This window comes from Lichenostomus cassidix, chromosome 11 (genome assembly GCF_008360975.1).
Source record: "Lichenostomus cassidix isolate B80296 chromosome 11, HeHo_3.0, whole genome shotgun sequence".
Classification (NCBI taxonomy): domain Eukaryota; kingdom Metazoa; phylum Chordata; class Aves; order Passeriformes; family Meliphagidae; genus Lichenostomus; species Lichenostomus cassidix.
In genome coordinates this window covers 19,954,774-19,968,402 of record NC_139492.1, presented here as the reverse complement: position 1 = coordinate 19,968,402, position 13,629 = coordinate 19,954,774, and the positions used below count along the sequence as shown (strand labels likewise).

At 39.2% G+C, this 13,629-nt stretch overlaps 1 protein-coding gene across 3 annotated transcripts in view; it reads right to left on the bottom strand.

Annotated features, from left to right (window-relative positions):
• Positions 1-13,629, bottom strand: part of PEPD (peptidase D) — a 139,334-nt gene that overhangs the window by 18,447 nt on the left and 107,258 nt on the right. For all 3 annotated transcript variants that reach the window (XM_085072072.1, XM_085072073.1, XM_085072074.1), the window contains one exon: positions 1,441-1,625. In XM_085072072.1, coding sequence (XP_084928198.1) covers positions 1,441-1,625 — 185 coding nt within the window. The remainder of the gene's footprint in view (positions 1-1,440; positions 1,626-13,629) is intronic.

Below are 13,629 nucleotides of genomic sequence, written 5' to 3'. Positions count from 1 at the left end.
TTGAACACATGCTCCTGTTTTTTAAATCCATCACATACAGAGAGCTTATTCACAACACAAGTGAAAACAATCTAAGCAAAGACCTGCAACAACAGGGTCCTGCATTTTAAAGTTTATGAACTCTCCAAGTAATCACAGTCCTTGTGCTTTGCTGAATGTCTCTATTTGTACACCGAGAAAATGCACTTGGGAGGAACCAAGGGACAGGCATCCATCCTTTCTCTATCAGCTAGTGCAGAAACCTTAAAATCAGAATAGGATTGCTTTTGATTTTTGTTTCATTTTCATTACATGTAAGTTTATTAGCTGATGCTAATACATCATTATCACAATATTGTGTCTCAACTATAATTATACCGTAAATGTAATGAGTACCCTCAAGTATTATATACTGTTTCTCCCTGTCTGCAAAAGTGAGCCAGCAATAGCAGCTGTTATGTTGCCTGACCACTCAATATGAACAAAACCCAAAATACGCTTAAAACTTACCCATAAAGTTCTTAGTTTCTTTTGCAGATTCTTGCAAAAGAACAGCTTACATATAAGAGAAATGATCCATTTTTGCACTGTATTACTGAAAACCCTTAAACAGTCAGCCTGAAATAACCACAACCTAACACACATAAAACCCTTCTGAAATCTTTCTGAAGCTGCTGTAAACTTTCTTTATTCAAACCTTAGCTAAAATTCACCTTAGAGAATTTTTTCTTTTAGTTATCATTGCAAACATACCGCCAGTAATTGGTTGAGGAATTTTACCTATTCTGCTTTCAGACCCCAATCATGAATCACCAAATTAATTCAAGGAAAGAGACAATCATTCTGTGTTTTCTGCAGAAACTCAGAATACAAGAGGTCACGCTTTCACATTTGCAAGCACTGGAAGACTCGATGGACTTTTTTCTTTCTGCTATCATTCCAGGACAATACATCTACACTGGTGCCCACGCTGATGCTGAATATCAAAGTTCTAGAAAGGGCTATGAGTCAGGTTGTTTCCATATGACACAGCCACTGGGATTTACTGTCCAGGCACAGCAGTGGGCTCCTGCAGCTGCCTCATGTCTGGAATGGAGCAGGTGAATCTTGCCAATACAGGACTCATGTAGGCTGAGATGCTGTGCCACAGCACAGGGTGTTAAAACAGTGACTCATGGAGGAACAACATGATGTATGTAGAAATGGAACAGATTAAGAATGCCCAAAGAGCACCATCAGTTGACTTCTCCCCATAAACCATTTATGTTTCAATGAACTAACAGATTTCCTTAAGAGTAAGCTGCATAAAATACCACATCTAAAAAAAAAGGAGACACTTAAATGCACATCTGCTCTACCTCTGAGAAAATGCAATTGGGCAACCACACACAAAGTACAAGCAATGCTGATTGAGTAAAGTGGGTTAATCTGCAGGGGAGTTGAGAATGGACTAACACTAACCTCTGGGTAGCCTCCAACGTCATGCACATCGATTCCAAGTAGATGTCCAAGTCCGTGTGGCATAAATATTGCACCCAGATGAACCTTCACCATGTCATCTACATTGCCTTTCAGAATGCCAATTCTAGTCAACTCCTCCAGATGGACTCTGTCAGCGAGACGGTGCATATCAGGCCAGGCGACCCCTTAGAGAGCAGAAACAGGCAGCTGAGTTAACTATTACTAAAAGTTTTTTAACAACGACTTTCAAAAAACAGACATAACACATGTGCCCTTTGTTTATATAAAAAACAAAGGTGGAAAGAGCAACTACATTTTCACAAAAACACTTTAAACAAGACAAAACCATTTTAACATGCCTGTGAAATACAGGAAACTACAAACAAGAGAAACAGCAGCATAGTACAATCCAGAACCCATACGAAAAGATGTTAATACAATCTATCTAAGCATGTCCATGCAGATGTAAATGTATCAGTGAATCTCCTATGTCAGCTGTAGATTACAGCTATTTAAAGTGCAGAGCATAGAATATTACTATCCTATTATTTTCAAGAATGATCATACCCATTTAAAACATCTGACATGGACAATACTTTTCTATGTATGCTGAAGATTTAAAGCCCACATCTTTCTGGCAAAGACACTGTCCAGAAATTAATGATTCCCTTGTGTTAATGGGGTGTGTAAAGCACAACTCCTCTAATACATGTACTAAAACAGCATTACAAAATAGTGTTGTTTGACTAGAAACAGAGCTCCAGGATACATTAGATTGCTATTATTTTGGTATAGGATACAATTTTGTTTGACAAACTGCTGGGGAGAGGTGGGAGGAAGAAAGCAGCACTTTTGTTAGCACCAAAGTACTGTCTTAATTAGTTCACCATGGCTTTGAGTCATCAACAGAGCAGCAGTTGCAGAGTCAAGACAACTAGGGCTAAGGTACAGTAGAAGAATATTTTCCTTGTTCAATTTTGGCATGATTAAACAAACAAGAAATGAGCAATTTTTAAGGCCAAACTCCCATCAAGTTTCATTTGCTTTAATCCAGTTAAGCATGCAGCTCTAGGGTCTTGTGAACACAAATTTCATATCTTAATTACAATAGCACTTTTTTGTGAAAGTACTGAGGTTTCAAAGACTGAAATAAAATCATCCTATGGGAGTGCTTGAATAAAATTCAGCTTTTATGGCTCTGCTATAGAGATCAGATGCACCTTTACACTCCCAATAGCACTGGCTGGGAAACCGCAGAGTGTTTAATCAGTGAACAGGAGCCTCCTTTCCCATCAAATCACTCAGGGATCAAACCTGCAGCCTGCTGGACAGCAGGCTTGTGCCTGCCAAGCAAGGCCACAAGAGAGATAACAGACACCTATAAACCCTCAGTTGCTGCTTTCTCACAAAAGCCAACAGTGCCCGAGTGGTGCTAACCCACAAAATGTGTGCAGTCTTCCTGCTCAAAATGTGCTTTTTAAATGTTTTCCCTAATTTAAAAAGGAATTCAGATTTTTCATTTAGTAAGAACCAATACAACTATAACCAGTTGTTCTTTGACAACTGTTCAACATATTCTATAATTATTTACTTTTCTGAATATTGATTGTATTGCAATTTTCACTTCTCTAGACTCACCAGTGTTTCACAGGTCTCTCACAGTAGGCTCCATTCCATTGCATGATAAATTGAAATCACTACAATCCATCACATCAATATTACACACATCACACTAGAAGTATTACTGAATCACAGTTGCTTTCCTGTTTATTTTATAGTTGTGGGAATACAGAATTGCTATGTCTAAGTTGAGGTTCAGCTTCTGCAGTTTGCAGCTAACTCCAACTGCTCCAAAAGTCTTCCATCTTCTTTCTGAGGACACTAGATGTTCTTTCAAGGTCTCTCCCATGATTTCTTAGCTCACTATTACTAGAAGTCACCTGTTTTCACCCCCATAACTGCAAAGCCACATGTAACATCTGACCCCAGCCAACTATTTGAAGCCTCACCCTCTCTTGTTATAAATGAAGATCAGAACCCCACGGCTGGAAGACAAAACACAACCACATCCTGGATGCTCTGGATCAAGCTAAGATGAGTTGTCTGAGTGAAGTGGAGCTGAGGTGTCTGTTGTTTGCAGCTCAGCTTCCCTCTGGAGAGAGACTGAAGATAATAAAAAGCTCTACTGTAAAATACATAATGAGGCTGGATGGAAAATCTGCAGCTTTGGGCTCTCTCTTGGATCTAAGGCAGTGCTTCAGACAGAGTCCAGCAAAATTACTCTGGGCCACTCTTTTATCACCTAGCCAGTGACACGGGCTTTGCTAGAGGTATAAAATATGTCTCTCCCACATGCTGCAGGAGCAGCAGACAGCACTGGGGCTGCTCTGGGCAGAGAGAAATTAGGCTTCTGCTGGAGGCACTCTGCTAAATAATACAAATCTTGGTTCACAAATAAATAGGTATTCAAATGGTCTTAATTAAAAAGCAAAGTGTTTATAGATATATTGCACTTTCTATTCTATTGTCTGGTGTCATGCTTTATTCTGACTATGGTGTGGTGGCATTAGGCCACCCCCCTCCAAGACACTTAACCTACAAGCCCTGGATAAAACACTCCTATACAGACTATTAATTGTGTGCTAAGACAAAATAAGAAGATACTTTGAGCTGACTAGAGACAGTGAATTAAGTGGAATGAATTTTCTGGTCTTCACTTACAAAATGGTGATATCCTTGTCTTGTTTGATATGAGAGGAATCCCATCAGGCTAGGAATAAACTTTAATAACAAGGTTCAAACAGATTTCTACACCTTTTTTTAAACAGGTAATTTGACAAAGAAAGAAGATCTAAATGCAAATCTTCAAACACTTCCTACTACCCTTAAAATATGAAAAACATAAATTTTGTGAAGAGAAAGAACTATTTTGCAGTACTAAGGCAATTATTTGAAAGTGTTCAAAAAGTTCCACTGAAAAAGGGAACAACCGTAATTCAAGACAGATGTTTTCCATTTTATACAAAAGTATATTTGTATGTTGTATACATTTATTACAGAGTAAACAGAAATATATTATGCTTTTAAGTTATGTTAAAACTAAAATGGTATTAGTTTTATCTGGCAATTGAAATCTTTATAATACAATGGCCTGTGCAAGCCCAGCTGTTTCTGGGACTCACTGGCATGCCTGCACTCAAGTGCCATTTAGTTAACTAGTACGTATACTTAAAGAGCAAAAGACTTTAAATTCTGCTAATCTAATTTTACTTTGTAGATACTGAACTTCCAATAATTGCAAAAAGCAGAGAAAGGAGGAAAAATTAAATATCAGAGTTGATAGCTTCATCAAGTTGATAACTTGACTTGGAAGCCATTAACAGAATGTTTTGGTATTCTCACACGATGCGCAACCCAACAATCTGGACATACCACAAGGACCTGCAGTGAGAATATGCGAGTCCCTCTGTTAAAGCTCAGAGATGTCTATATTCTGCTCAGTTGTCTGTGCACACATCTATGTGTGGACAGTTTTAGCATGTTAAAGAAAACAATAATAAAGAAGAGTCTGTGCGGGCAGCCAAGGAACAATCTGCCCAACAGACTGCAGACTTGCAGATGTGAAGAAAAAGAACACTGGCTAAACAGTGCTGAATGAACAACATTTTGTAAAAAGAATCATTAATTCATGGAGACTAATTAATGTTCAGGCACTTCAGCTTTTGGATTATTGAGGGGCTAGCTGAGAGCTCTGTGCCCTGCTGCAAGCTGACAGCAGAAGTCAAACACCATATTAGCAATTCTTGTAGGGAGAAAAAGCAGTTAAAAACCAACTAAACCCCACAACAACATCTTCCACACAAGTGCCTCTACCATCAGGTGTGTGAGTTAGTTCAATACTGCAACACGGGCTGGCACTAACCTCCCACTACCAATCACTCACTAGGATGTTTTACTCATGTATTATTCTGGACTATTATTTCTAAGCTTTGGTGAAGTTTATCATAGTTGCAGGCATACCTTTTGTGTAAAAAACTTTTATGATAGTTGCAGATGTGCTTTTTGTGTAGAAAGGTTAGTTCTGTTATTATCTTTAAACCAATTTATAAACCAATTATAGTCCAGTGACAGATGAGGTTTAAAAATCCAGATTGGAGGGTCCTTGGACTTTGACAGCTTGTACCAAAATGTGTCTATACTCGGGAAAATCTGCTGATGAGGTGTCTGCTCCCTTCTTAATTCTCTGCCAAAAGAGATAGTGGGTAATACAGGTCACTGAACCAGCAACTGGCTCCCCAGGAAAGTTCAGTTCCCAAGGCTCATTAGGCAGTGATTTGTCACCTGCCACACAGCACGTGCTTAGGAGAGAGGTCAGGTCAAAACCCACCTTTTACAGCAACCAAAGCATTGGAGATTGCTCGAGATACAGAGTGAATGAACTACACAGCAGCAACCAGACACTGGAGATGTATGATAATGAAATAAAACAGATCATGATTTAATTAAACAACAAAAAAATAGGGAGGCTATTAATTTTCAGACACCATGAAAACAGTATAGCAGAGGTTTGCAGGTGTGTGAGGTGCCACTCAAAAACGGCAAACTTAATGCACTGTTTGCCAAAAGATTTTTTAAAAATGTATCCTAATAGGGCTAAATATTATCTGGTACTCAGATATTACTGTGAAAGAAAGGAAAAGGATAAAATTAGTATTATTTTACTTCCTTGAAAATATTTCCTCTCTGATTATCTTTTTGCCAAAACCCACAAAATTTCAGATAAAACACCAGGTTATGGACTCTGGAACATCATATAAGGATCTCTGCAATAATCTGTGACCTCTTTGATCACAGTACCAATGAAGGAGATATTTGTACCTTTTTTGCACCCCCAAAAAGAAAGAAGTGCTTCTAGTGAAACCAGAAGTCAAAAGCATTCCTATCTTTTGATGAATGTACCAGAACTTTTTAAACAGTTGAATTAAAATGATGAGTAGCTATAACACATCACACTATAAACTGTTCCTTAGTTGCTGTTAACTGACTGGTATTTTCATTCCAGTGACTATTATCTGATGTTTTATTAGAAGCCATTTGAGAACATAAAGTAGAAAAAGCACACAAAAATAATTTAGAATTACTGTGTGGTATTTAGCCACTTAGGTCAGAAAGTACTCTGAAAAGGCCGAACAGGATTTTTTTGGCCACTACTTAGGGTACTTTGTGGTTGTAATATGACAATGATTAAACCACAAATGATTTAACAGGCATTTTTTTTTTTGTTCCTGTAGGGTGGGGGATTTTTGCCAGCACAGATGTCACAATCTTGCTAAAAAAAACCCGAGTATGGCAAGGTTGGAGTAACTTCTCCCCAAATTGTGCTAAGGTTAAGTTACATTTAATTTCTGAGTGTCCACATCCAAGGGCAAAAGGCCCAATGTCCCCTGGCAGTGCCATTGAAATGCAGACAGAACACACAATCCCAGTCCAGCCAGCAACCCACTGGAACAGATTAAAGTCTGCCAACTGGCATTGACCATATCAGACATAAAACAATAGGTCTTTAAAAATTCCAATCAGGCCCAGTTTAAAAAACAAACCAAAACATCATTTAAATACTAAAACAAATTATCCTTTCCCTCTTCACTTGGGTACTAAAGCAACAGTTCTCATATTTGTGATTTTCATGCTTTCTTTTCTGCACACTACATAAAATATTCAGTAGTTGCTCCATTTTTGATCTTGGTGTCTTGCAGCATCAGGTAAAGCAACTCTGCCATGGGGCAAAACCCCCAAATGCTGTATTCCAACAATGGCAATTTTTGAGCAACAGTGAAGCTGTTCAAAGCTTCATATACTGTGTAGATGACCACATGGCTCATGGGGTAAGCATTAGATGGCTATATGGATACCCAATTCAGGGATGCAATTTTAGATTGTATTTTACAGCTGTGACATGGCTGCAACTGGCTGCCATATGATGAGAAGAGCCTGTTAACTTTCCCAGCCCAAAAGGCAACTAAACAGAAATTACTGCTGTGTCACATCTGCAAATACTCACAGCTCTGAGTGCAGGCATTACTAGACCTGACCCTGCCCTGTGCCTTGAGTCCCAGTGGCCACAGCTCCAAACCAGGACAGACTCTTTCAATAGCCTGCCTCACAGGAGTGGGAGTTACTGGAAGGAAATAGAGATTATTCCCCATCATCTCTGAAATTTGGACTTCTTCTTCAAAAGCCTGAACAGCATTGTACTATTCAGCTGTATTGTGACATTCTTTTTTGCATGAGTATGATGGAGGTTTTCAGCAGTAAGTCCATCCTTGCAATTATAAACCCTGCATCAGATGAGCTGCCAGACATCAGAATCAACATGAGGACAACATTCTGCATGCAGAAACACTAAGAAAAGCAATACAAATAGATGCAGATGTGGAACAAGAGGAGGGATTTTTTCCATGTCTGGATGCACCACTGGGATTGAGCAGTGCTGGCTATGGACACTGGATTTTACTGCATGTTCCTTCCAAATAGGTGCATGTTAAAGAGAAAAAAGACTGACGGAATGAAGGAAGTGCTTGGAAGGAGTGATTGTGGTGTGGAAACATCAGTCTTTGAAGCTCAGAAAAGACTCTGTTTAGATAAGACTCAGGGCAAAGAGCATAATTTATGTCTAGCAGGTTTGCACTCTGACAGCTACAGCTGATGCAGTGTCAAGATTGTAAGACTTGTGAACTTTGTACATCAACTGAAATTACAATGTGTAACAAGCACAATTCCTGAACACTGAGCTGGGAGAAAATCAGTGCACTAAAATCAGGTACTAAAAATCAGACAAGGTACAGGCAGCTTATTCCCTCAAAGTCACTATTAAAACCAGAATTGCAAAATTTTACAATATACAATGTATTACAATTAGAAAAAAAAAAGATTTAAAAAAACAGCCTTAAACCAAAACCCATTCACTTTGAAGAATCCCTGAAAGTAGTGAAAAAATCCATGTTAAGCCAAGTTGGAAAGGCGTAGGTTTGCCCCTGAACCGTGGCAGTTCCTGCAGATGCTGCTCAGGTATCTTGAGATGAGAGTGACTTCAGGGCAGTAGGGCCCAACAATTTTAAAGTGCCTGTTTTCATACTCTTGGGAGTAACTAAGTGTTATTTTAGGCCTCTGAACACTGCAGTGGTCACTGTCTGTGGGGCAGCTCCCACATGTCTGTCACAGTGGGAAGGGCAGCTCCCAGGTTTCCAGTCAGAGATCTTGCATTTCAACAGATTGCTGCTCTCACAGAGAGTCTGCAGGATCTACTGAAAGTTGGCAGAAAATACTGCCTTTTCTTTCACCTCTTGCCATAGATTACTGCTGTGCTGGACAAGACCAACAATGAGAGTTCCAGTAATCAATGACATCATTTTTATTTAATATCTTGAAAGAACAAAAAATCCCAACTTGATTGTCAGTATTGTCTATGCATCATTTAGTGCCTTCTGCTTTTATTTCCTAAGTAGTAGCAATGCCTTAACCATTTATACTGACAAAACCAGAAATAATGTACCACAGAAAGCTGTATGACCTTTGCTGAGTCCATTCCAGAAAGTCAGTATTCAACTTACCGATGAACATTAATGCCAACAAAGAAGTACAGCCGACTCTATTCAATAGAGAGAGAGCAGACTACAATCAGCTTTTTTAAAAACATACATTGACAAGATTTACTTTCCAAGCTGTCTTTCCACGCAATAACACATTCTGAACTGCAAGGGGGGAAAAATTAATACTGCAGTGTCATTCAGCAAGATTTGTGAATCTCAAGTACTGGTTACAACATGCCCTAAAAGCATTTGTTCTTCAGAGGAACTGACATAAAATCTTCAACTTCTGTCATTAATATTTTATTTCTGAGAAGAATTGTTGTGCTGCAAATATTACAGCACATTAATAATGATCAGCAGTGCTTTGACCAAAAATCAAATGGTCATAACATAAATGGAATGGGAATAACTCATATGGGCATCTTGAAATTATAACAAACTGTACAACAGATTGTGCTCTCATACCCTTCCCTGTTTCTTTCTAAAAAATCACCAAAATCAGCTACTGTTTTTATACAGCACAACAGAGAAGCATGACCACATGGTGTTCTACTAAGCACAATTCTGGACTACACAAAATAAAACTCAAAATGACTTCCATGCAAAAAACACCCATTGCATGTGAATAGGAACCTTGTACTTGGGAGGACAGATATTAGTAACAATTGCAGTTATTTTCTTTAGGTGTAATAAATTCCAATCCTAGTTGAACAGAGTGACAATTACTCTAAAACAGTATTAAAACCTGAAACCAAATCTGAATTGTAAAGAAGTTATAGAACTCACATGGACAAAAAGAAGCAGTAATCTGTGAAGCTATGAATTTTGAATTTGCATATGTTGCTAAGCACAACTCTGCTCAATAACAGAAACATCTGCTGATAATCTGATCTCTTATGCCAAATATATACCCTAGCTATTAGTTTTCAATTAAACAGTTCTTTAATCAAGCTGTTTTAGTCTTTGGCCTTAGTACTATTCTACCTGAGCTGGATTCTCCACTATTCTTTCTTTGTTAGAGGCATTTTACTAGAAAATAGAACAGGAAATCATACTGCTACTTTGAATTCAAACCACAGCATTTTTTGTTGTCTGAATAGGTTATTTATGAAACTGATAGTGATTCACTAAACCTAGCTCCTTTTGACAGTCTCACTGAAAGAACTGTATCTCAATATTTAGGTACCAAAGGAGGACACACCACCCAAAGTTTACATTCTGCTGTACTAAAGTACAGACCATTCACTCTCTAAAGTCCCTGGGCTTACCCCTCTACTCCCATCAGCTTTACTACTTCAATCCTTTAGCATCAGGCAAACAGGAAGGAGGTAAATTGCTAGAAAATAAAGTGGCATCTTTGTTTTGTCCTTCTAATTCACAACATTCCTTGGAAGGCTGTACATGGAAAAACTAGCTAAGACAACCCCTCCACTGCAGGGCAGTTAGAAAGTTACATCAATAAAGGAAACCTGAAGAAAACAGGAGAAACACACAAAAAGTGGTCAGAGTTTCACGCAGCAGCTCAACTCCTGTGCAATTACAGCTGCCCAGAGGACCAAGACCACATGAGATTAACTTTGTTCTGCATCCTGCACCTACAAATACACATTCTCTTATACCAAGGGGAAACCAGGAGTGGCCGACATTCAAACTCCAGGCAGGATGCAGCAGCCACCCAAACACGCTGAGTCTGCTTTCCAGGCTGCCCTATGTCAGGTGGCACATGGTGGACCTGTGACGTTCCATCCTAGAGAACTTCCAAGGATTGTTTCTCCTGGTCTTCAAAGGAAGTCCTCAGAGTTAGACCTACAGAAGGGCCTAATGCCCTCTTCTGAATTATTCTGTATCTCAAACTGTTCATTCCAAAATTGTCTGAACATGAGAAAGAAATGACAGAGTGGAAGGGTTGCTCCTAACATTAGAGAAACACCTTTGAACACCTAATCTCAACTGCAAAATGCAAGACTTGACCCAGTGAAGCACCTGGAGCAAAGACAGAGAAGGGACCACTAGCTACAGAGAACTTTCTGAACTCGAAGCCAGACAATGCTGGCCTGTGCTACTGGCTGTTTCAGCCTACTCCCCTTGGCCTCTCTATTTCAAAACACCTGAGCCTTTTGGGAACTACTTACTTTTTTGCATTTATTTGGCATCTGCAGCAAAAGGGTCCCCATTTCTGGTAGGCTCTGAGGATCAGCTGGTATCTACACAATTAATAAAAGGATCTTATATTTGCCTGGCATGTGGATCTACTTCTTTGCCTGAAATGTTTTTGCCAGCACTTGAAGTGTACTTGACTGCACTTTCTTGCTCAAAGATTACATGGCAATCCTGGCATCAATGAAATCTGCAAAGTCTGATCTTTTATACTTGAAGACAGGATTTAAGAGCTTAAAGAACACACGTCTTTAAGTGAAACTGGATTTCTGGGAAAACTGTATACAAGGAATCTTCCAGCCCGAACATGAAGAAACCTCCATCTTGTGTTATCAGAGGTGCTAGCCCTGGGACAGAGATTTTCTTCAAGGCGTTCCTCAACAGCATTTATTGGAAAAGCAAAGCCTGAAAGCCAGAGGCAAGACAATACTCACTGTCTTGGATAGTAAAATGCAGAACTTGGGGATATGCATATAAGATGAGCTCCAACTTGAAAAAATGCAGAGATACAAATTCTATAGGGAAACCCTGTGGTAATGTCAGTATTCCAAGGAGGAATTCACACTGCACATAAGCTGACATGGCGAACATCTTCTGTGCATATTTGGAACTAATTTTAATTTTTCATTTTGTTGAAACAAACAAACATCAATCAGCAAATATTCCCACATACATAGCTAATGTCTGAGTGCAATTTTGATTCAATGGGGACTTTGTATATACAAGCTTTTCAAATCATAAAAATGTAGAGATAGGGACTTGAGTGGCTGCCAGCCTGGGCTTACTCAACTGTTCCTTGGGAGCAGTTTGCTAGACAAGGAGATCTTTTTTGAAACTGGAATTTAGGACAATAAACCTTACAGAGTGAGGTGTTTTAATTCCTTCTTCCTTGCACCCCAGACATTAATGTACATAACTTAAAAGACTGAAAAAACCTTTCCTGTTATTTTTTTTAAACATAAATTTTGCAGTGGTACCAGGCATACTAAGCACAACCAGCTCCCTTCCTTCCCCTTCTCCTGTGATTTTCCATTAGTCTACAGAGAAGACAGACAGTAATGTTTGGAGGTCCCAGTATGCAATTGCAAAAGGATGAAGATGGAAAGTATGTGATTGCTCCAATATTTAGCTCATTAATCTTAAAGACTCTCTTTATGCTCTAGTGCATTAATCCAAAATAGTTCTAATTGCAAAGCTGAGAGATGGGCATACTTCCTTCTTAGTTCTTCTGAACAGAGTAGCAACTTAATATATTTCAGAAACTTCAATGTTTCTATAAACAGAAAATGTATGTAGAAACTTTCTATATGTAGCAACCATACTGTTAATTAGGAATTAAATGTATAGAACTCTAATTATTAATATTCTCTAAATGCTTAAGATAATAACCCAAACAGTAAATAACAGAAATCACTTGAGAGGCTGCACATGGTATAAATACACAGCCATTTGCTGATGAATAAAAGAGAAGCTACTCCACAGAAGCTTCCCCGACACTACTGGGCTCCTATGTATCACTGACAGTAATATATTGTCCAAGAAGACAGTGGTGCCCAGAGCTGGGCTAAGAATGCTTGCACGTCACACAGACACTCCACAGCTCTCCCTGTGGGCTGGCAGCACTATCTGCCCTGGGCAGACCCAGAATTGAGTACATAGGCACTGATCCTCATCAGCATTTCCTTTCCCCCTATCACTGGCATTTCCATGTGCATGTTTCACAACATAGAATGGAGTGATTCAGTTTAGGAGGGCTACTAGGAGGGTACCAAACCCTGGTTCAGAGTAGGATTAACTTGAAAGTTAGATCATGTTTCTTCAAAAACTTGTTTTCTTGAGGTTTCAGAGAGCGACTTACAGCAAAACAAATTATTTCACACTTTTTTTTTTCAGATAGATTGATATTAATTACAAAGAGCAAACAATACTGGTCTCTCAGGTGTAACCAGTGACAAATGATGGATAACAAAGCCAATACATTGACATTGGATCTAACTTATGCAACTATCATAAAGAATGGAGTGAGACAGATTTGGGAACCATGCACATATGCCCTTTCTAGTCCTGCAGATCTTTCCACTATCAACAGACACATCCAACTTGCTCACAGAAGAGCCAAGTCTACTCCTGCAGATCAGGCTTTCAACTGTTACCATGACAGGCGTCCACTGGAGGTGCTACTGTCATCAGAGCTGAGACCCTTCACTCTGCCCTTAACCACTGCACTTTGCAGCCTTATGCCTACTGAGGGTGTGCTACACAATACTTTTTTCCCACCATAGTTTGCTTTTTTAAGCCTGGGCAATTACGGGGGCGGGGGAGAGCTACACTGAAAGCAGTAATGTTATGGTTTCAGCATCAAGGACTCCAGAGTTGAGCAATATCAACCGACACAGTCTGCGTGAGCTTTGCTTGGACCTTCAGTGCTGACGTGTTACGGTTC